Source organism: Ovis canadensis, chromosome 12 (assembly GCF_042477335.2).
Source record: "Ovis canadensis isolate MfBH-ARS-UI-01 breed Bighorn chromosome 12, ARS-UI_OviCan_v2, whole genome shotgun sequence".
In the NCBI taxonomy this organism is placed as follows: Eukaryota; Metazoa; Chordata; class Mammalia; order Artiodactyla; family Bovidae; genus Ovis; species Ovis canadensis.
In genome coordinates, this window is record NC_091256.1 from 55,065,507 (window position 1) to 55,089,584 (window position 24,078).

General features: G+C 45.6%; 1 protein-coding gene across 1 annotated transcript; it reads right to left on the reverse strand.

The window, feature by feature from the left end:
• Window positions 1–791: 791 nt before the first annotated feature.
• Window positions 792–24,078, reverse strand: CA6 (carbonic anhydrase 6). The gene is made up of 8 exons (XM_069544418.1): window positions 23,866–24,078; window positions 20,028–20,207; window positions 14,146–14,294; window positions 11,276–11,368; window positions 7,593–7,662; window positions 5,732–5,889; window positions 3,932–4,055; window positions 792–1,212 (listed from the first exon to the last, which is right to left on the reverse strand). Exons 1-8 carry the CDS (start codon window positions 23,942–23,944, stop codon window positions 1,091–1,093), a joined length of 975 nt encoding a protein of 324 aa, XP_069400519.1. The 5' UTR covers window positions 23,945–24,078; the 3' UTR covers window positions 792–1,090.

Sequence of the window (24,078 nt, forward strand, 5' to 3'; positions counted from 1 at the left end):
CTAGAGAAATAACATTAGCCCAAATGAATATCACCTCAAACCATTTTACTTTTTTCTTTGGGTGTTTTTGGCTTTCGTTGTTGTTGTGCTGGGTTTATTTTTTTGGTTTCAAGAACACTGGAGTAGGTTGTCATGCCCTTCTCCAAGGGATCTTCCCAACCCAGGGATTGAACCTGGGTCTCCTGTGTAGCAGGTGAATTCTTCCCTGGTCTGAGATACCAGGGAAGTCAGGTTTTTAAAGCTAAACTCAGCCAAATTCCTGGAGAAGGAAATGGCAAACCACTCCAGTACTCTTGCCTGGAAAATCCCATGGACAGAGGAGCCTGGTAGGCTACAGTCCCTGGGGTGGCAAAGAGTCAGACATGACTGAGCCACTTCACTTCACTCACTTCACACTTTATCACTGGAGAAGGAAATGGCAACCCACTCCAGTATTCTTGCCTGGAGAATCTCATGGACAGAGGAGCCTGGTGGGCTGTGGTCCATAGAGTCACAGGGAGTTGGACACGACTGAAATTCCTACTCTGCATTGTTGTAATAGTGGAAAGTTGGAAGCATAAATTAACAATAATAATACAAACAATTGTACTTACAGTTTTCATAAAAGTTATAAAAATATCAGTTCTTGACTGGAAACTTTCATTTTTAACCTTTCAATAACGTCGGTGGGAACTTTTGAAAAAAGCTGGAAATCCGTCCCACCTTCATTTCTACCCCATCACCTGGGTCCCTCCCGATATAGCAAAGAAACAGTATTTGAAATGGCACAAAGGAATAGAAGGGAGAAGTTCTTAAATAACAAATTTCCAAAGTTATTTTATTTCATCTAAATGCTATTAGGATTTCAGGCTGATTTCTAATTAAGACAAATCAATGTACATGATTCGATAGGAGGGTAGTTAAATTTCTTTTCCAGTCAATTCCCATTGGTATCATCTCGCTCAAACTCTTCTCATGCATTTAAGCCATCTCATTTCCGTTCATGGATGACGGTTTCTCCTGTTTTAATCGTAAATTAAGTAGCTGCCTCGGTAGAAACAGTATGATCTGGTCACCCAGGGCTTCTTGGACAGAAGGCAGGGCTCACTCTTCAAGGCCAATTCTCTTGTTTTTTTCTCTTTGGTATCTTCTGTTCAATAAATCTTCTCAGGTACTCAAGGGTTTGGTCAATATTGTTTAGATAAAAGTGGAGTTTGGAGGCTAAAGTGTATTCTATAAAAAGAAGAGTTAACAGGAAAAAGTCAGAACTTTGAAGAGATTCATGAAAACAGGGGCAACAGGACAGCCAGATACCATTCCCTACATGAATATTTAGGAGAAATATTTTTGATTCTTTCATACGCCTGCCATGTTCCCATCCTATCGGCTTCAGGCATCCTTGCTATGTCTGAACTTAGGCTTGTAAGCTGCCAGAATCCAAGGGGTGACATGTCAAAGATGGTTCAACCCTTGACCCTTGGTTTTTTCATGTGAAGCTCAGTAGCCTTTCCTTAGAATACATAGGTGTTTTCTAATAAATAAGTTGCGAGAGGGCCGATTTTGCTATTCTCCTGTGTTTATAACTGATCTTTATTTCTCAGGTCATTCATCTTTGATGAGTTGATCATATTAACCGATCTGGCATGGATACTGTAGAACTATGAAATACCATGTGGATTGTACAGTTGGGCTGCTACATAGAAGTCTGGGTCTGAGTAAAGTAAGAGTGAGATGATGGCCAGTTCTCTGTTCTCTTCTCGGTAAAGGAAGGGCATTGCTCAGATCCCTTGGCTGGGGTTGGGAAGAAGCCCTGTTCCTATCTCCTGGGAGTTGGTATGTTGTTGCTATTGTTATCGCTATCGTTAGTTGCTAAGTCATGTCCGACTCTTTGTGATCCCATGGACTGTAACCTGCCAGGCTCTTCTGTCCTCGGGATTTTCCAGGCAAGAGTACTGAATCAGGGTGCCATTTCCTTCTCCAGGGATCTTCCCAAACCAGGGATGGAACCCAAGTCTCCTGCATTGGCAGGAGGATTCTTTAGTGCTGAGCCACCAGGGAAGCCTGGGGCTTAGTGTACTCCTCCTAAATAGCAAGTCTCAGAAGTGAGGGCCAAAATGACATACTGCAAGATGGGACATTCTGGACTAAGAAGCGGTTATTAGAACCTCTGAGGTATCGCTCATGAGGGTACATTGGAACGACACTCCTGCCCTGCTGCAACAGAAAGAGCATTGGAGAAGTGGCCTAAGGAGAATGATACAAGCTGTGCTTGTTGCAAGAATAGCATAAGATGTTAAACAGGGAGCATAGCAAAATTAGAACAAGGAGACAGATCAATGGGTCTAAGCTCCCTTTGTTTAGTCTGCTAGTGATTGGACCTGTTTAGGAGGGTGTCGTCCTTTAGAAAAAGAAATTGTGACTGTTAATATCCAATACTTTGGCCACCTGATGAAAAGAGCCGACTCACTGGAAAAGACCCTGGTGCTGAGAAAGACTGAGGGCAGAAAGAGAAGGTGGAGACAGAGATGAGATGGTTGGAGGGTATCACTAACTCAATGGACACAAGTTTGAACAAACTCTGGGAGATGGTGAAGGACAGGGAAGGCTGGCATGCTGCAATCCATGGGGTCACAAAGAGTCGGACATGACTTAGTGACTGAACAACAACAATATTGTATAAAGTATAATATGGGGAAATTAAAATTATAGTTGGTGTCATTGTTCCTGTTAGTATTGTATGAAAGGAGCAAACTGATACAATGGAAAACAATAAATGATCCAGGAGAGATGGGGCGAAAACTGTAAATGGAGCTTTATTGTGCTGGGGAATATGTATGGAAATTTTTAAGTTTTGCAAGGTACATGTAGAGGTAGGGTAATATTGACTGGAGACCAGGTCTATTTATTAGAGAATATAAAGGCATCCATGGAATTTTCCAGGCAAGAATCCTGGAGTGGATTGCCATTTCCTACTCCAATAAAGTCCTCAGGAATGGTTAATAGGAATATACTGTAAAGACAGTGAATTCAGGGAATGCGTGCAGTTCACCACCACTTTACAGAGAACTGGACAAAATAGGGACGGGAAATTGCAGAATATTTACATTCCTGTGACCACAGAAATGAGGTAAGTCAAACAGACACAGTTGAAGCCCCACCTCCTGGACTGGAAGTCCAGGGGAAACTGGACCACTGATGCCTGCTTCCAGCATCCTGGCATCTGCAGCTTCACCTGTGTGCATCCAGGCGTGTCCAGCTCTTTGTGACCCCATGGACTGTAGCCCACCAGGCTCCTCTGTCTATGAGATTTCCCAGGCAAAGATACTGGAGTGGGTTGCTGTTTCCTCCTCCAGGAGATCTTCCTGACCCAGGGAGCTAACCTGCATCTTGTGCTTCTCCTAATATTGGCAGGCCGTTTCTTTACCACTGAGCCACCTGGGAGGTTCTAAGGCCATTTGGTGGCTAATCCACCCCCAGTCTGATCCCCAAGAAAAGGTAATAAGCATTATGTGGTCTAGTTAACTCCACCTTGAGGGAATTTATGGGAGGAGTTGAGGATGGGTTTGTAATGCAGACCAAGATAGAAGTGTGGGGGAAATATCTGAGTTGGATATGATGAGGTTAACTTGAGCCAACACTTGATGGGAGCATCTTATGTTACTGACATCTTGCTTCTCCCACTGTCTCTGGCCAATACTAGATACTATTATGGAGCTGGTTCGTTCTCATCACCCTCTCTGTCCTACTCAGGAGTACCACTGCCTGGACTGGGAAAATGAGTCATGCTCTTCGCCCAAGCCCCGTTCTTATTGGTCCACCCGTGGCCCCTGAGGTTTAGATGACTCCCCTTCCCTTACTGTGGCCAGAAGAGAGGGACTCACCCAGAGAAGGAGGAAAACGGGAAATTATCATCACATACGGCAGAGGACAAACGAGAGCTGATCTCACTCACCCTGATGAGGGCGAGACATGAAGTTGGCTTCCACCACTCTGTGGTTCAGGGGCTGAGTCCTGCGGTAATCGTTTTGGATGGTCTTGTTCTGGTGATTCAGTAAGGAATTCTCTAGCTTCTCAACCTGCCAGCAACATGAAAGGAATTCATGAGAGGAGAGGCACTGGGTAACTTTTTTTAAGTTAGTTAACAGTTGAACCAGCGCTTGGATTTATATAACTCTGATAAAGATCCCAAGTCCTGAAGTGGTTCTGGGCACTACGTGCCTTGGCGTTCATCCACCCAATCATTCTTCTGACAATATCTTTCAATCTTTTTCTATGGGTATTTAGCCATATTTCTTTCATGAAATATGTCTTTTCTCTTTGGCTGATATTTAGATCTCTGCTTTGATAGCTTGTGGCTTCACTGTGACGTGTTTAATGTAGGCTCCTTTTTGTTTTCATTGACTCATTGGGCTTCCTTATTATATAACATGGTGCCTTTCAACCCTCTGGAAAATTGTCAGTCAACATTTCTCAAATTATTCCTCTTCTCCATACCACCTCTCTTCTCCCACTATAATTTCAACTTGACATTTTTCAGGTCTTTCTAGAATTTTCTCCATACCTCTCTGCTTTTTCATATTTCTACCTCTTTTTCTGTTTATGATGCCGCATTTTGCATAATTGTCTCAGCTCTGTCTTCCGCTTACCGATTCTTTCTTGAACTTGTCCTACATGCTATTAAACTCATTTGTTGAATTATTAATTTCAGTTACTATCTTTTCATTTCTAGAAATTAACAATTTACTTTTTTCAAGTTGACTTGGTCATTTTTATACTTTGTTCTTTCTTTGTATTTCAAACTCTTGTACATATTGAATATGTTTATTTATAGATATTATGCATTCTTTATAATATTAAACATCCTTTATATTAATTGGCTGATAATTACAATATCTGAAATCTTTGTAGGTCTAACTCTGCTGATACTCACTCATAGTGCCTTTTTCTTGGTATTTTGTGATTTTTTTTAAAAATTGAGTTCATCTCAGATAACTTTATTTGCAGAAATTCTTCTAGATCTGAATTTAAGGTGCATTTCTCGTAGATAACTAACCTTGACTTTTGTTAGGTATTTCAGGGCACTTTCAACCTGGTTGCCAATGTTTTTACATGTTGGTATAAGAATAAGGGGACTTTGCATTTTTTCCTGAAATAGGGAAATGGAAAATTTTAAAAGAGGAACAACATTCTGAGGAACCCAGGTTTGCTTTGCAACCTCAGTAACATTTGTTCTTTATTTAACTCAACAAATACTTATTATGTGCCCATGCTAGGCTCAAGGACAAAAGATGATTGATACAGCTCTTCTCCTCAAAGGGCTACAGACATTTTTAAATGGTAAAGGGCTAAATCTGAAGCTGTCCTTCTTGCATAAAGTTATTTACGAGGTTAGAATGTAGCCCCATAAGGACATGGAGTTTGCGCATGTAATACCTGGTGAGAGCGGCACTCAATAAATATTTGCCTTCACTATGCAAATTTTCTCCTATGACTTGGATCAGGTCCCAGTGTTTTCTGTTGTTGTTGTTGCATTGCCTATCAATTTCTTGGACTCTCTGATGCCTGTTGGCCCGTTTCTGCTAGAGCACAGCACTAGTAAGATCACCCATGGTGATAGAGGTGAGGCACTACAGCCCTGGACATAGAAAACACTACAGGAGCCCAGATATTGGCATTAGATAAGATTTAGGGGAACACTCATGTTGATCAGGCCGTGGAGAGACTTGGATATTAAAGCAATCTCGTACATTACCTGTGTCTTAGAGAGCTTGACAGTATCTGCTACCACAAACCAGTGGACATTTTCTGTACAGGGAGGAGTGGTGAGTGACCCCAAGTAGCTGTAGTAGTAGCGGAGGTCCCCAGGTAGCATGTCCTCAATGTCAAGGCCCCTCAGAACTGTGCTTTGTCCTAATAGAGGGGATGAGAAGCAATGTCAGGGACCACTGCTGCCCCTTGAGAGGACAGCTTTTGGCTCATATCTCACCATGTTTAAATCTCCTGATTTAAGCAGAAGAACTTAGAACCTGATCATTGGGAAACATCACCCAGTATGCTACTTCCTGGAAAGGGTTAAGAGAAAAGACTTTGGGGAGAAACCCACTCAAATATCTCCTCTGGCTGGGTGGCCCTGGCGGGATACTCACCTGTCTATAGACAGGGGACACTCATGGGAGTTCCCTGGTGGTCCAGTGGCTAAGACTCTGTGCTATCAATGCAGGGGGTCTGGGTTTGATCCCTGGTCAGGGAACTAGATCCCACATGCTGCAATGAAAGATGCTGCATGTGGCAGGAATTCTGCTTTTTTCCCTGAGCACTTTTGCATTTTTTTTAATGGCAAAGAGGATATCAGTGTAATATATACATAAACAGGCTTGTTTAACCAAGGCTGTGAAGTCTAGTAGTGCATAGCCCAATGTGCAGGCAAAAAATTTCTAAGTTTTTTTTTTTTTTTTCTGGTTGCACTACATGGCATGCAGGATCTTACTTCCTGAACAGGGATTGAACCTGTACTCCCTGCAGTGGAAATTGGGAGTCTTAACCACTGGACTGCCAAGTTAAGAAGATGAGTGAGTGACTGGCTACCTTCTCCATGAAGTGGGAGGTCAGGGATCCCCTTCAGGGGAGAAGCTGGGGCCAGGGAGGGGTGCTTCAGGAGAGAGGAGAAAAGGTGATGCAATCATTGTGGAGAGGGGAAAAGAAAATGCCCAGAGGAGTATTTTAGGATTTCTGAGCAGTGTTAGTACTTGTTTATATTTTAGCTAGGAATGAAAGTAATACCAGTTAGAAATATCTGCGTTTCTCTCAGGCACATTCCTTATAGGCTCTTTGGCTACAGACTCTGAGAAAGTAGAAGTTGGCATAGGGCTTTATCAGGTAAGCTTGTGGAGGGAGGGAGGGCATTTGCATGGGTTTGTCAGTATGATGGTCCGTGGCATCCAAGCCAGGTAAAGAGAACTGAGAGGCAAGAAGCGTGACTAGTAGTGAAAACGTGGAGGCCCATGAATTGGAGGTCAGGAGATTACTGGAGAGGTTGAGGACTGAGGTCAGGGAACTGGAGTCCGGTATATGGGGCAAAGTGAGATGCCCAGAACCAAGGCTGCAGCAGACATGGTTACAGCTTAAGGTCAAGAGTTGATCGTGGGAGTGGGCAAATGCTCTGACAAGAACTCTGCCTTCTAGAGGCAGAGAGAAGGGAGACCAGCCCAGTGTCTGCATTCACAGACACCATGACAAGAGGCTTCACTCTTGAGACTCTTCTCAACTAGAAACCAAGGAGCTCATCTCTGTCTAAGGACCAGGATCATCACTACCAGATGGGGCCAGAGGTGAGGGTGACTTAGTTGAAAATATCCCTCATTCATGAACTCTGGCCATCCAGATGTTCCAGCTGTGGAAATCGACAGGCAGTTTATGAATGGGTCTCTCAGAGGTGTGTACAGCCTGAGCCAACCACGGGAACTGCTGGAGCCAGAGACCTTGCACAGGGAGCTAAGTGACCCCTGGAAAGCTTATCTGCAACCCGCCCTGCCCGTGGCTCTCCCTGCCCTCCGTCCCCATCACACGCAGGCTCATTCCTCTGCCCCGGTGCACCTTCTGTTGGTTTCCCTTACCTGCATACCGGATGTCTTCCAAGTGAGAAATGAATTTGCTGTAGTAAGCATTTTCAGTATAATCCTTTACCTGCAGGGGAAACATGGAGCCGTTAACCTAAGGGAGGTGGGTCCTCCATCTGGTACTATCTCCCTTAATTCAGCTGTTTGGTATCCTTGCTGGTGGGGCAGAGCTATGAGCGCAAGGAGGCATCCGGGGAGACAGTCTAGCTGTTCTTTGCACCAACTGCCTTGGCTCACCAGTTTCTTCCAGAAAGACAAGATCTGAAGCATTTTGGCAGCTTCCCAGAAAAAGATCTTCTTGGCAGTATCTGGTGATATCCTCATGGAATGGCCAAAGTCACTGTTAAAATATCCCCAGTGACCTTAGCTTTGGGCAATGTCAGCCACAGTCAGATTCATTGTGGGTTTTTTTTTTTTCCCCAGTGGCTCACTTTTTTTTTTTTTTTTACTTTATTTTAATTTACAATACTGTATTGGTTTTGCCATACATTGACATGAATCCACCACGGGTGTGCATGCGTTCCCAAACATGAACCCCCCTCCCACCTCCCTCCCCATAACATCTCTCTGGGTCATCACTGTGCACCAGCCCCAAGCATGCTGTATCCTGCTTTTTTTTTTTTTTTTTTTTTTAGCCACTGCCACACAGCATGCAGAATCTTAGTTCCCTGACCAGGGATCAAGCCCATACCCTCTGTAGGGGAAGTGTAGAGTCTTAACTGCTGGACCACCAGGGAGGCCCCCAGATGCATTATGGTCAGGGAGCTTGGTCTCAAGTGCTCCCTTCTTAATCCTCAGGACTTTTAACTGGATGGACGAGAGCCAACTGTCCAAGGCAAAATTGCTCCAACGCTGACCTCCGACATCCTCTATTTTTTGAATGAGTGTTTACTTTTTAGAAGTCAGGAGAGTTGCTTTTGGTGACAAAGGTCTGTGGACAATGGTTCTTTTCAGTCAACGATGCTGATCCATTCTTCCATTGCGTGAAAATTCAGACTTTCTTGGATTTCTTCTTTTTCTAATCTTAAATGTATTTTTTAATTGAAGGATAATTGCTTTATAGAATTGTGTTGATTTCTGCCAAACATCAACATGAGTCATCCATAGGTATATATATGTCCCCTCCCTCTTGACCCTCCTTCCCACCTTCCTCCCCATCCCACCCCTCTAGATCGTTACAGAGCCCGGTTTGAGTTCCCCGAGTCATAAAGCAAATTCCCATTGGCTATCTGTTCTACATATGGTAATGTAAGTTTCCATGTTACTCTCTCCCATACATCCCTCCGGAGGTCTCCTTCCTCCCAACCCTCTTCCTTCGATTTCTGACTGTCCTTTATCTGTTTTCTAAATGTGTTCTCTCTTTCTCTGTCCTTCTAGCTACCTTTCGTGTTAAACAAATACTTTCAGTGTACCATTTAACCATTTTAAGTTATTAATGGTTGCTCTAGTGACTTCAATGTGCAACTTACATCAGTTTGTGCTAGAGAGCATCCCAGGTGGTGCAGTGGTAAACAATCCACCTGCCAATGCAGGAGACACAAGAAACTCTGGTTTGATCCCCAGGTCAGGAAGATCCCCTGGAGGAGGGCATGGCAACTCATTCTAGTATTCTTGCCTAGAAAATTCCAGGGACAGAGGAGCCTGGTGGGCTACAGTCCATGGGGTCGCAAAGAGTTGGACACAACTGAGCATTTTCTCCTAAATACAGATCATATTTTCCTATTTGCATGCTGAAATTTTTCCTTGATTCCTAGACATTTTAGATAACATATGGTAGCTAATCTAAATTCTGATTTTTAAAAACTGTCCTGTGGAGTTTTTGTTGTTGTTCATGTAACTATTCAGTGACTTGCCTGGGCTTTATCTGTAGAATATGTGTCCATAGTACTGTGTAGCAGCTGATGGATCTGCTCAGGTCTTAAGTCTTATTTTTATTTTTTTAGCCTAGGACCATCTATGGTCAGCACAATTTTAAAGTCACTCAGTGATTTTAGTAGAGGTTGTGCTCAAACCCCAGGAGCCCAAGCTGATGGATCTGTGTGTGGCTTGAGGAGCACATTCAAAGGTCAGCCAGTTACCAAGTCAGACCCAGCTTTCACGTTCCATCAGGCCTTCTTGGGAAGCCAACACAAGCTCTCTGTGTCTCTCTCATTTTCAGGATCTCCCAGTTAGATTTCTGATTGGTCTGCCCCTGGCCACTCACCTCAATAAACTCCCAAAGCTGTGAGTTTTCCTGGTTCCTGTCTTTTCTGTTGTTTGCTACTTTTATCAGCAATCTAATGAATCCCTGTACCAGGCAGTGAAGCTGCTGGTTCTCCTGTTCACCTGCCCTGAGGAAACTACCTTGCTGACCAAGTTGTTGTTGTTCAGTTGCTAAGTTGTGTCCGACTCTTTGTGACCCAATGGATTGCCGCACGCCAGGCTCCCCTGTCCTTCACCATCTCCAGGAGTCTGCTTATACTCATGTCCATTGAGTCGGTGATGCCATCCAACCATCCTATCCTCTGTTGTCCCCTTCTCCTCTTGTCTTCAATCTTTCCCAACATCAGGGTCTTTTACAGTGAATCAGTTCTTCCCATCAAGTGGCCAAAGTGTTGGAGCTTCAGCTTCAGCATCAGTCCTTCCAATGAATATTTAGGTTTGATTTCATTTTGGATTACTTGCTGACCAAGTTAACAGATGGAAAGAGTGCCAGGCAAGAAGCCCACAAACTCCCATTGTTCTTACTCAAAATTCTCAGCATTTATCATAAATAAGTGCTTTACCTTGTTACTGTCTTTGGTCCATTTCCAGAGCACTGAAACGCTTGGTTTTGATGAGCTATGATCAGTCGTGTCCAGCTCTTTGTGACCACATGGACTGTAGCCTGCCAGGCTTCTCCGTCCATGGAATTTTCCAGGCAAGTATACTAGAGACAGTTGTCACTTCCTTCTCCAGGCAATCTTCCTGACCCAGGGATTGAACCTGTGTCTCTTATGTCTCCTGCATTGGCAGGTGGTTTCTTTACCAGCTGAACCATCAGGGAAGCTAATATAATACTTTTTTTGGGAGGGGATCATATTCACTGACCATTTCTTGCTGCCTAGACATAAGTCCCACTCTCCAGACTTTCTGAGGGATGCAGAGATGTGGCCTCTGTCTACTGGGCCACAGGCTTCCTCATGTCCTCAGACCAGTTTCTGTCAAGTCAGCCCCTCTGGGATCAGCTCTTCTAACTCAGCTTGTCCAGATCATCCAAGGTCCTTGAGGTTGGTGACCCAGAAGCACCACAGTAACTGTGAGCAAGGACTGGGGAAAGAGTAGGTCTTTCAGGGACTTCCCCGATGGTCTGGTGGTTAAGACTCCACACTCCCAATACAGCGGGCCCAGGTTTGATCCCTGATCAGGGAACTAGATCCCACACGTCTCAGTTAAAGATGCTGCATGCTGCAATAAGGGACAAAGATCCTTCGTGCCACGACTAAGACCAGATAAGTAGACAAATATTTTTCTTTAAAAGAGTAGATCTTAAAGAAATAAATAAATAAAAATAAAAGAGTAGATCTTTTATCAAGTCAGTGTTTCCAAGAATTGTGAGCTCAGGAATACATGAGGAGAGACAAGTAGGAAAACCCTCTGTCTACACTTAACACCTTGTTTTGACACCAGTTTATAACTTCGAGTGTGTAGGTTCAGCCTACCTCAACCAGGGCCGCCAGCACAGCCAAACCATCTGGCTCTTTCTGGGCTTCCTCATAGCTGTTGTATTTAGAATTGTAGTGGACGACGTGAATCTGTGGAAACAAGAAAGGGAGTGAAAGTTGTTCAGTTGTGTCTGACTCTTTGCGACCCCATGGACTACACAGTCCATGGAATTCTCCAGGCCAGAATACTAGAGTGAGTAGCCTTTCCCTTCTCCAGGGGATCTTCCCAACCCAGGGATCGAACTGAGGTCACCCGCATGGAAGGTGGATTCTTTACCAACTGAGCCACCAGGGAAGCCCAAGAATACTGGAGTAGGTAGCCTATCCCTTCTCCAGTGGATCTTCTCAACCCAGAAATCAAACCAGGGTCTCCTGCATTGCAGGCAAATTCTTAACAGGCTGAGCTATCAGGGCAAGTCAAGGGCAATTCCTATAACCTTCAAATGCTTCAGGTTTTCAGGAAAGGAGGAAAATGAAAAAAAGATGCTTCATCTGGCACCTCTGCTTGACCGACAAACACTGCTGACCACCATCTCCCTCCATCTGGGCTACAACATCTAAGACCAGAAAGTTCTGAGAAGGACATGAGGAAAGGGCTGAGAAAAGTTCATGGGGAGAAGCTCTGGTTAATGCAGGCTTGTATTGCTTGTATTAGCTGATTTTGCTTTATATTTGCAAAGTAATGAACATTTCTAATATTTATTGAAACAGCTTAATTTGCATATCCTGTACTCATACAAAAAAATAATGTATACCACTTGTTTGCTTAGTAAGAATAAGTGCTAGATTTCTAATTTAAAAAAAACAGATACACAACAAGCAACAAAAGTTTACTGTATGGCACAGGGAACTATAGTCAATATCTTGTAATAACCTATAATGGGAAATAATATGAAAAATAATATATGTCTATATGTATAACTGAATCTTCTTGCTGTACACCTGAAACTGTAAATCAGCTATACTTCAATAACATATATATCAATAAAAAAGAATAAGGTATGAAATATGTGAATCAAGTTTAAATTAAAATTTTGACCCTAAAAAGAAGAGCCCAGAAAATTCTCCAAGAATGCAAAGAACATAAGTGGGATTATGTTTGCTGTGTGCTAAGTTGCTTCAGTCACGTCTGACTCTTTGTGACACCACAGACTGTAGCCCGCCAGGCTCCTCTGTCCATGGGATTCTCCAGGCATGACTACTGGAGTGGGTTGCCATGCCCTCCTCCAGGGGATCTTCCTGACCCAGGGATCAAACCTGCGTCTCTTATGAGGAGATGGCAATTCACCTTCCCCTAGGCAGACAAGCTGGCAGAGTTCTAGGAGATCGTATGAGGCCACGGGGTTCTCCTGAGGTCTCCCTAGAGTGGGCATATGCCCCCTTACCTCAGGAGGCCACTGTCAAAACATGGTCAGCCGAAGCAGTGATAATCCTCACTAGTGTCTCATCAGTTCTCTCTTTTGAAGTAGAATCCAATAGGCTATCTTTATGAAGCCTCCTAGGTGGCACTAGTGGTAAAGAACCTGCTTGCCAAGGCAGGAACCTTAAAATACATAAATTCAATTCCTGGGCTGGGAAGATCCCCTGAAGGAGGGCATGGCAACCCACTCCAGTATTCTTGCCTGGAAAATCCTATGTATAGAGGAACCTATCAGGCTACGATCCATGGGGTTGCAAAGAGTCAGACACGACTAAAGCGACTTGGCATGCATCCATCCTAAGCAAGAGAGGAAACCAGCAAATCTACCACACAGAAATCCAGCTGAAACTAAAGAGGGCTTGCCCCACTCGGTGGGCTGTATACTCCTGCTTCGGGCTGACTTCGTGAAGGCGGGGACCCAACCGGAACCCCCAGCACAGAACAGTGATTAGTGGTGAGTGAATGAAAAATAAATTTAACCTCAGGGTGACCTGACTCATCACTGCACAAAGTGTTTTTGGCTGTTTTAGTGAGAAAAGTAGGGGTTCCCTGGTAATCCAATGGTTAAGAATCTGCTTTGCAATGCAGGGGACACCAGTTCAATCCCTGGTCCGGGAAGATCCCATGTGCCAAGGGGCAACTCAGCCGGTGCAGCACAGCTGCTGAAGCCTGCAAACCCGAGAGCCCGAACTCCACAACAAGAGAAGCCACCGCAGTGAGAATCCCGTGCAGCATCACTAGAGAGTAGCCCCCACTCACTGCAACTAGAGAAAGCCTAGAAGCAGCAAGAGCCACCAAAAAACAGTAATAATAAATTAAACAGGGCTTCCCTGGTGGCTCAGTAGTAAAGAATCTGCCTCCAGTGCAGGAAACCTCGGTTTGATCCCTGATCTGAGAAGATCCCACATGCTGAGGAGCAAACTAAGCCTCTGTTCCGCAACTGCTGAGCCTATGCGCTAGAGCCCGGGAGCTGCAACTACTGAGCCCACATGCCACAACTATGGAAGTCTGAGGCTCTACAGTCGCGCTCCACAAAAGAAGCCCCCGCAATGAGAAGCCCAAGCACTGCAACTAGAGAAAAGGCCTAGCAGCAATGAAGATCCGGACAGCCAAAAATAAAATAGATAAATATTTTTTAAAACAGGGCTTCCCAGGTGGCTCAGTGGTAAAGAATCCACCTGCCGACCCAGGAGACCTGGGTTTGATCTCTGGGTTGGGAAGATCTCCTGCAGGAGGAAGTGGCAACCCACTCGAATATTCTTGTCTGGGAAATCACATGGACAGAGGAGCGTGGCGGGCTGCTGTCCATGGGGTGGCAGACTAGAGCAAAGCCCTCGCAGTGGCAAAGACCCAGGACAGCCAATAAATAAATAAGTAAATATTTTTTAAAAAGAAAGTATCACAAACATGACTATGGGGTTTGAAAGAAAGAGGAACCTGAAGGTACCTCAATTACGTATCGCATCCCATCCACAGTGTGTTCAGAGCCGCTGATCTCCGAGGACGCTCCGCCCCAGTGGAAGTGCATCTGCTTGGCTAAGTACTGCGTGCCGTCGGATGTCGTCATGCTCATGGTGGATGGCAGGCTGATCTGTACTAGAAGAGAAGACGAGGGGTGGGGAGTGTGCGGATGGGTGAGGACAGGGCAGGCCCACAGGTGAGGCAGCGTTCCTGCTCACCTGCCCACTCCTGGAGCAAGCAGGTGCTATAGACAGACCTAGATTGCCATGGGCAGGGTGACCCCCGCTGAGGAGGCAACTGGCACACAGGGCCAGTTGGGGACCAGGCCCTGAGCTGGGCTGGACAGGCACTTGTCCCAGGGCACACACCTTCCCACTCAGGACCAGCAGGTCAGGAGCAGGACACCAAGATTATTCCTGAAAAAACAGGGCTAGTGAGTGTGGAAGCCAGAATTCCACTCTTCAGCTGAGGCCAATTTTGAAATTTGCCCGCAGGGTAGGGAACAGGAAATGGGGCCTCTTGGGACTGTTTTGATTACTTTTACTACCTGAGGTGAATACCCTGGAAGGCCGAATTGAGGTCATAATCTTCTCCAAGATGTGGTTAAAATCTTCATCCCCTGTTGATTTCTAGAACCAGCCCAACTAACAACCAATCCTGCTGCATAGAAAGGAGCATCCCTGAGGGTTTCTACACTTTTTTTTTTGGTTGAACTGCTCTGGGTCTTCATTGCTGCTCAGGCTTTCTCTAGTTGTGGTGTGCTAGCTTCTCATCATGGTGGCTTCTCTTGTTGTGGAGCACAGGCTCTAGGGCATGCGGGCTCAATAGTTGTAGCTCCTGGGTTCTAGAGCACAGGCTCAGTAGTTGTGGTGCTTGGGCTTAGCTGTCCCGTGGCATGTGGAATCTTCCCAGACCAGGGATCAAACCTGTGTCCCCTGCAGCTGCAGGCAGATTCTTAACTACTGGACTCCTAGAGAAGTCCCTTTATTTTATGGACCAAAGAGCCAACCCAGGGAGATAGAAAGGTTTGCAGTCACTCAGTTTGTAGGTCCAGGCAGAACCAGGCCTGGACAGGACATCATCACTGCAGGCCTCAACTGGTTTTCAGAAGACAAGAGATCAAATTCTGCAGGATGTCAGGGAATACACAGACTCTCAGCATGGGATTGAATTTGATGTAATCATCAACAGTTTCAAATGTTAGGTTTTTGTTGACAGGAAAATGGTTTAGTCTTCTAGATAACTCATGCCTTGGGCCCTACAGACTTTCTACAGGGAAGTCACTCTGGTCAGACAGCTGTCTTGTTTATTCCACTGGCTCAGGCCTCAGAGAAAGCTCTATATTTTGGAATGAGTCAGGCAAAGGGAGACATGCAGAGTGACCCCAAAAGTGACCAAGAAAAATATCTATGAGAGTACAACTTAGGACTCGGAAAGGGACAGTCAGCATCTGTCTTGTTAACAAGGTTTTCTATTTAAAGTCATTGATGATAGTTATAAACAAGTACATTTTCTTAACAAGCATATATTAGATCTTTGAGGACTTCCCTGGTGGTCCAATGGTTAAGACTCTGTACTTCCCATGCAGGGGGCATGGGTTGGATCCCTGGTCAAGCAATTAGATTCCACACTTCTCAAGGTGTGGCCAAAAAACCCCCAAATTAGGAATTTGATATCTGTCAAATGTCCCCTTCTTCCCTTCCAGAAGCAGCAGGAAGCTGATGACAGCTTCATAATATGCCAGAAGGCAGGAATCTGGCCTCTGAGGTTTTACATGCCCTTTGGCAGAACAGGTGTTTTGTGTTTAGTGCTTAAAATGTGGCCAGCCTCAAAGTCAATGCTCCCATGAGAAAAATGGAAGAGTTTATCAAAGAAGATGCTCAGTTTTCTGTGTCCAGAGACTGCAGAGCTGAGGACAGTTAGTACCACATGAGCCATAACAGAGATCCCGATAAGCGTGTTTCCCCAGAAACACAATCCCCTGCAGACAGAATGTCTCAGTTCTCAAGCTGTATCAACAGGATCGCACAGGCCAGACTGAAAAATGGCAGCACTTCTGGGCTTATCACTGTGCTTTTGAAAAGGTAAGGCCAACTAGCTGTCCTCCCCAAAATCAATTTGCTGAACCTTCCAGGTTCTGACAATTGATTTAACTTCCAGAACTGACTCCTCTTTGTTCGGAACTAATTTAACCAGATTCTTATCAGCCCAGAAAAACCACATGATCTGAGCATTTTCTGTGCTCATGTCTACAACAAAATAGAGAAACTGAAAACAAGTTTTAGAAGGATTTCCCTGGTGGTCTATGCTCCCAATGCAGGGGGCCCCGGGGTTCAATCCCTGGTCTGGGAACTAGATCCCACACGCCACAACTGAAAATCTTGCATGCTGCAACTAAGACCTGGTGCAACCAAATAGATAAATATTTTTTAAAAAAGAAGAAAATAAGCTTTAGAAACTTTTGCAGCACTTTCTTTCAACATCCAAGTGTGTTTTCAATTTCTTTTTGTTAAAATGTAATTTTATATCTGTATTCTAATCTAATAATAAAAATGGAAGGATATAAACATAAAATAGACATATAAAGTAGAATTTGAGATTAAGAATACAATCTGATTGACCATCTACAAATCAATGAGAAAGGCCTCGAAAAAGAAACTAACCTTGCGACACTTGATCTTGGACTTCTACTCTCCACAACAGTGAGAAAATAAGATTCTGTGGTTTAAGCTGCAAAAACCCCACAATATCATTTACATTAGCACTCCCTCCCAATTAAATAATTAGGTATAAAGCTAACGAATTATATACAAGATCTATATGAGGAAAACTGAAAGATTCTGATAAAAGGAGTCACAGAATAACTTAAAAAATGGAGAGGTAGTCCACAGTCCTGGATAGGAGGACTCACTATTGTCCAGATGTCAGTTCTTCTCCATGTGACCTAGAGACTCAGTGTGGTCCTAATCAAAACCCCAACAGGTTGTCTTGCGGATGTCAACAAATTAATTCTGACATTCACATGGAGAAGCCAAAGGCCCAGGATAGCTGACACAGTGTTGAAGGAGGGGAATAAAGCTGGAGCACCAATGATACCCAACTTTAAGACTTATTGTAGAACTACAGTAGGGTCATCTGGTGGTCCAGTAGCTAAGACGCTATACTCCGCATCTAGGAGCCCAGGTTTGATCCCTAGTCAGGTAACTAGATCCCACATGCAGCAACTAAGACCCAGTGCAGCCAAATAAATAAATTAATTTTTTTTAAGGCTTATTAAAAAGCTACAATAGGGACTCCCTGACAGTTCAGTGGTTAGGACTCTGCTCTTCCACTGCAGGGGGTGTGGGTTCAATCCCTGGTCGTGAACTAAGATCCCACATGCCTCTCCACAAGGCCAGGAAAGAAAAAAAGCTACAATAATCAATGCAGTGTGGTCTTGGTGGAAGAATACACAAATAGATCGGTGAGCTGAAAAGAAAGCCCAGAAATAGACCCCCATAAACACATCTAACTGATCTTTAACCAAGTAGCAAAGGTGATGTTGTTATTGTTCTTTACTTGCTGAGTCGTGTCTGATTCTTTGTGACTTCCATGAACTGTAGCCTGCCCAGCTCCTCTGTCCATGAGATTTCCCAAGCAAGAATACTGGAGTGGATTTTCATTTCCTTCTCCAGGGGATCTTCCTGACCCAGGAATCGAACCTTCACCTCCTGCATTGGCAGGTGGATTCTTTACCACTGAGCCACCAGGGAAGCCTATGGCAAAGGTGATACAATGGAGCAAAGAGAGTCTCTTCAACAAATGGTGCTGGGACAACTAGACATCCACCCGCGAAAAAAAAAAGAATCTGGATAAAGACCTTATACACTTCACCAAAATTAATGCAAAATAGATCACAGACCTAAATGTACTGTACAAAACTATAAAATTCTTAGAAGATAACATAGAAAATCTAGATAACTTTGGGTATGGTACCTTTTTAGATTCAACAGCAAAGATGCAATTCATGAAACAAAGAATTGATAACCTGGGCTCAATTACAATTTAAAACTTCTGCAAAAGAGAGCATCAAGAGAATTAGACAGCAAGCCATAGACTGGGAAGAAATATTTGTACAAGACACATCTGATAAAGAACTGCCACCCAAAATATACAATGAACCCTTAAAACTCAACAATAAGAAGACAAATAACCCAGAGACCATAACAGATACCTCCCCAAAGAAGATACACAGATGGCAAATAAACATGAAAAGATGCTCCATAGCACAGTTCATCAAGGAAATACAAATTAAACCAACCATAAGATGCCACTACACACCTATGAAAATAACCAAATTCCAGAACACTGACAACACCAAATGCTGGCAAGGATGTGGAGCAAGAGGAACTCTCATGCATTGCTGGTGGGAATGCAACATGGTGCAGCCACGTTGGAAGAGAGATGAGCAGTTCCTTATAAAACTAAACATACTCTTACCATACAATCCAGCAATCACGCTCCTTGCTGTCTTCCCAAATGAGTGGAAACCTTATGTCCACACAAACATCTACACATTGGTGTTTATTGATGTTTATAGCAGCTTTATTCTTATTGCTAAATCTTGGAAGCAGCCAAGATGTCCTTAAGTTGGTGAATGGGTAAATGAACTTTGGTGCATCCAGACAATGGAATACAATCCAATGCTGAAAAAGAAAGGAGCTATCAAGTTGTGAAAAGACACAGAGGAACCTTCAATGCACATGACTAGGTGAAAGAAGGGCTTCCCTGGTAACTCAGATGGCAAAGAATCTGCCTGCAATGCAGGAGACCCCGGTTAGATCCCTGGATTGGGACGATCCCCTGGAGGAGGGCATGGCAACCCACTCCAGTATGCTTGCCTGGAGAATCCCGTGGACAGAGGAGCCTGGCTGGCTGCAGTCCATGGGGTCTTCAAGAGTCAGACACCAGCACATGTGAAATAAGCCAATCTGAAAAGGTCACACTCTTCTGCCAACCTCCCAGATGCTTCAGAGAGTGATGCTGGAAGCAGGATCTTGACATTCGTGATAAAATGACCGGTTCATGAATTATTTGTGGAGGTCAGTGATCCAAATCATAGGTATCTGAGGGCTGCTACCTTCGCTAGCCACATGAAGAGCAATGGGTTTTATTTTCTCAGCAGAGCAAAGAGGAAATCTGAGTCCTATGACCCTACCCCCCATAAGCCTATGCAAATGGACAGTAGTGGGAGTAGAAAGGGATGTTTCCATGGAGGACATAGTGGAGGAATCGACATCCGGGGACTGGGTCCAGCTCGACCATTAGAGACTGTATGACTGGAAGTCCCTTGGATTCTCAAAGTCCCTGGTTTCAGCCTAAAAAATACCTCCCTCTGGGCTTGTCTTGAGGCTTGGAGGAAACAACCCACTTGGTGAAAATGAGAAAGATGTGTGCCAAGGTATAGCCGGATTTTATAAGTGTCCAGTCTGGGCTTCTAAAATAGGGAGGCCCCAACACCCAGCCTTTCCTGTCTGACCTTCTCACATATAAAACATGGCCAATCAGACCAGGGCACAGATCAACAGAACACACAGTGGGCCGTGCAGCTTCACTGCGTCGCCTGTCTGTCCGCTGAATTTCCACTGGTTGAGTCAGAGTGGGCTTGGAGAGAGGCCAGTGGGGTATGAAGGGGTGAGTGGAAAACTGAGTCTACAGACAGCCGCTGCGCAACCCGAGACAAAGCGCCAGGACTCAACACCTGCAGCCCCCAGGCCACACGCTGCAACTCTGCATGTCTAGCTCTAGGCAGCCCTACCAGCCTCCCCCACCGCCCACTTCCCCCACTCTCCCCCCAGGGACAGAAGCCGGTCTGTAGCCCATCCTTACCCGTGTGGCCATTGTTGGTCATGGGGAACTCCCCGTGCCAGAGTCCGTAGCCTGTGAGGTTCAGAGCCCTCAGAGAAGGGTTGTACTGAACTTTCTTCATCTGCAGGTCAATGGGCGACTGTCTTCTCCCCCCACATTTCGGGTACTCCAGCGGCCAGTGTGCTTCGTCCAGCATACCCTCTGACATGGGAGAGAGGCAAGGGGGTCACAGTGAGAGATGCTGCCCAGCTGGGCCCTGTCTGTGGGCACTTCACTCAGTATAGAGGCCAGAGCTGGTAGCTCACAGCAGGGCCTGGCCAGGGAGGCCAGCAGAGGTTGAGGTCAAGGCCAGAGGTCTGCCTTCTAGAAAGCAGAGCAGGGCCTCCAGGAGACAGGTTGTTGTTGTTGTTTAGTTGTTCAGTTGTGTCCAAATTTTTGTGACCCCATGGACTGTAGCCTGCCAGGCTCCTCTGTCCCTGGGATTTCCCAGGCAAGAATACTGGAGTGGGTTGCCATTTCCTTCTCCAGGGGATCTTCCTGACCCAGGGATCAAACCTGCATCTCCTGCAATGGCAGATGGATTCTTTACCACTGAGCCATCTGGGAAGCCCAAGGAGGCAGGAAGGACATCTAAATCAGCTTCACAGACCCTGGGGGGGCTTCGGGGCTGGTTCCTAATTTTTCTGTTGCAACCACTGGCCCTGAGAACATGACTTAGTATTTTGAAAGCAATGGCTATCTTTAAGACCTAGCTTTGGTTTTTTTCTTTGAGTGACTGTCAGCTGATGAATATGGGATCTGGCTACGGTGCCAGTGGTAAAGAACCTGCCTGCCAATGCAGGAGATAAAAGAGACACAGGTTCGATCCCTGGATTGGGAAGATCCCCTGAAGGAGGGCATGGCAATCCACTCCAGTATTCTTGCCTGGAAAATCCCATGGACAGAGGAGCCTGGCAGGCTACAGTTCACGGGATCACAAAGAGTCGGACATAACTAAAGGAACTTGCCACAGCACACAGCTGATAAACAGTGCTGAGGGCTCCTTGGCCTTGGCCTTCCTGTGTTACTTTTAAGGGCTTTTCCTCACTTCTGAGTGGCAGTTTCCTTTCACAGCCCTCAACACTATCAAAGCCCCATCTGCACCCTACGGCAGGACCTTCCCACCTCTTTTCTTTCCCAACCCCCCTTCACTGGTTCCCAGTATTGTAAAGACCACCTGGGTGCCTACACTGTGGATTCAAGGCAAGAAATGAAGCATCAGGTTCAAGGATAATCTAGAAAAATTAGTTGAAAAAATGTCAAAGAAAGGAAATTTATTTTCTTAAAGGTAGTTACTAATTACAAAAAAGAGTGATGAAAGCATAGGAATTCCCTGATAGTCTAGTGGTTAAGACTGTGCACTTCCACAGTTAGATACCTGGACTGGGAATTGAGATCCCACAAGCTGTGTGGACAGCCAAAAAATTTTAAAAAATAAAACAACAAAAAAAGCAAGTCTTTGTAATGGGTTATTCAGCCTGCAAACAGTTGTGGATTTCTGGTCTCACCTGTTTGCAGCAGGGACTCCAGCTCTCTCTCCCCTCTCAGGGGGCAGCTGTGTCACCCACAGGTCATTTTGAGAAAGATGATCGTATCTGGGCCTCTTATAGTTTCCTGGTTCAATAAAAAGTCAATTCTTTATTTCTCTTCCTCTCCTCACTATTCAATAATACACACCAAATTGTAGACAAGTCTTTCCTAGAAGCAGATGCAAGCATCAAAGTCAGAATTTTTTTTTTTTTTTGCTCCGCTGCCTGGCATGCAGGATCTAAGATCTGGGACCGGGGATCGAACCCCTGCTCTGTGCATTAGAAGTGCAGAATCTTAACCACTGGACCCCAGGGAAGTCCCAAGGCCAGACGTCTTGAGCACTGCCAAAAGGCTTTTTCCCAGCAGGCGGGTCTCTCGTTTCCGAGAGGTATTTGCAGTAGCTTTCCTGTACTCCTGGTGCTTCCAGAAGGCCGCAGTCTCAGGCTATGCTGAGCTGAGAGGAATAGTCTGCACTGTGGGAATCCTCGCTTGTCCTTACCCTACAACCACCCTCAGCATCTACAGGCCTGCCCAAGCAGAAACCCTGGGGTCTCATGGCACTGAGCCAGGGAGGGATCCTCTGGGTCAGACAGAATGATTGGTCAGTTGGCTTTCCTACCCTCTGCTGCCAGACTTCCTGAACCCTCCCATGATGTCCCTGACTCTGCTGCCCTTGATGTAACAGGACACACATCCACCCTAGGTGGACACTCCCCCCAGTATCTGAGGCCAGGGTGGACTGTGCAGAGAGCACTTTCAAAACCTGCTTGCTCCTGACTCCAGCAGCCGTGAGCATCCTCTTGGGCCCCATGCCTCCCTCCAGGACATAGAGGAGGAGGGCCAGGCAGTGCTTTTGCTCCTGCCACACAGAAGGGGTGTTTCTTATCTGAACCCCACAATCTTCCTCTCTTTGGCTCACATGTGAGCCTGTGGTAAACACTAGAGGTTTTTTTTCCACTTCATGTCCTGTAAGCGGGGCTCGAGGTGTGAGTCTGGGGCCTCAGCAGGGCTAGGCAACGGAGAGAGACCAGCTCGGAGGCCGTGTAGTGGTCACTTGGTTCTTGGCACATTGAGCCGTTCTAGATAAACTGTGTATCATGGAATTTCCAATAAGAAAGTTCTTGCAAACCCCATACATTTTCAGTGGGACTGCAGGGAGCTCCCGTCAACCACTTTTTTTTCCTATTGGAGGATAATTGCTTTACAATACTGTGTTGGTTTCTGCCATACATCAACATGAATCAGCCACAGGTATACATATGTCTGGACTTCTCAGGTGATGCTAGTAGTAAAGAACCTGCCTGTTAATTCAGGAGACATAAAAGACACAGGTTTGATTCCTGGGTTGGGAAGATCCCCTAGAGGAAGGCCTGGCTGTCCACTCTAATATTCTTGCCTGGAGAATCCCATGAACAGAGGAGCCTGGTGGGCTACAGTCCATGAATCAGACATGACTGAAGCGACTTAGTACGCATGCATTTATATGTTACCTCCTTCCTGAACTGCCCTCCCATCACTCATGCTATCCCACCCCTCTCGGTTGTCACAGAGCACTGGATTGAGCTCCTTGAGTCACACAGAAATTCCCACTGCCAATGTGTTTTATGTATGGTAATTTGTTTGTTTCCATGCTATTCTCTCAATTCGTCCCACCCTCTTCTTCCCCTTCCTGTGTCCACAAATCTGTTCTCTATGCCGGCATCTCTACTGAAGTGAAAGTGATAGTCGCTCAGTCATGTCCCACTCTTTGTGACCCCATGGACTATAGCCAGCCAGGCTCCTCTGTCCATGGAATCCTTCAGGCAAGAATACTAGAGTGGGCAGCCATTCGTTTCTCCAGGGGATCTTCCCAACCCAGGGACTGAACCCGGGTCTCCTGCATTGCAGGAATCCCCCTTGCTGTCCTACAAATAGGTTCATCAGTACCATCTTTCTAGATTCCATACACATGCGTTAATATACAGTATTTGTCTTTCTCTTTCTGACTTACTTCACTCCATATAACCACTTTATTTTTTATCTCCACAGACAGAGAGTGTAAATGGCTTCGCTGTCAGAAGCACTGAGCAGGCTGTCAAGCCAGCACCAGGACTGGAAAAGCAGAAACCCTGTGCTTGATTCAGGGATCTAGAAATGGGGAGAACTCTGTCCTTCTCTCCCTAACCGAGGTCTCCCCCAGCGTGAGATGTGGAGCCCCCAACAGCACCGCACACAGTTGTCACATGTGGTCACCCCGACTGACCAGGCTTCACCCTCAAGAACTGGGCACTGCCCCTGGGGTGGGACTTACCTGAATAGGTCCACTCGACCCCATGCCCGGCCTGGGCTCCCAGCACGAGCAGGGATAGCAGGGTGATCAGGGGCATCATGTTGCGGCAGGTCTGGAGTCAGGGCCGATGCTGCGGAGGCTCCTCTTTTAAAAGCTCAGAAACTGTAAATAACAATTTACCGGGTCTGGCCGGCTGATCCACCCTTCGCTGCGCCCACTGAAAAATAGCACGCC

Bases quoted from the DNA above. Each gene is read 5' to 3' on its own strand.
- CA6 (XM_069544418.1), bottom strand. From the start codon at position 23,944: ATGATGCCCCTGATCACCCTGCTATCCCTGCTCGTGCTGGGAGCCCAG. The intron at 20,208-23,865 runs GTAAGTCCCACC...CTCCCATGTCAG, and splicing joins GGTCGAGTGGACCTATTCAG to AGGGTATGCTGGACGAAGCA. The intron at 1,213-3,931 runs GTGAGTGAGATC...TTCTTTTTATAG, and splicing joins CATGTCTCGCCCTCATCAGG to AATACACTTTAGCCTCCAAA.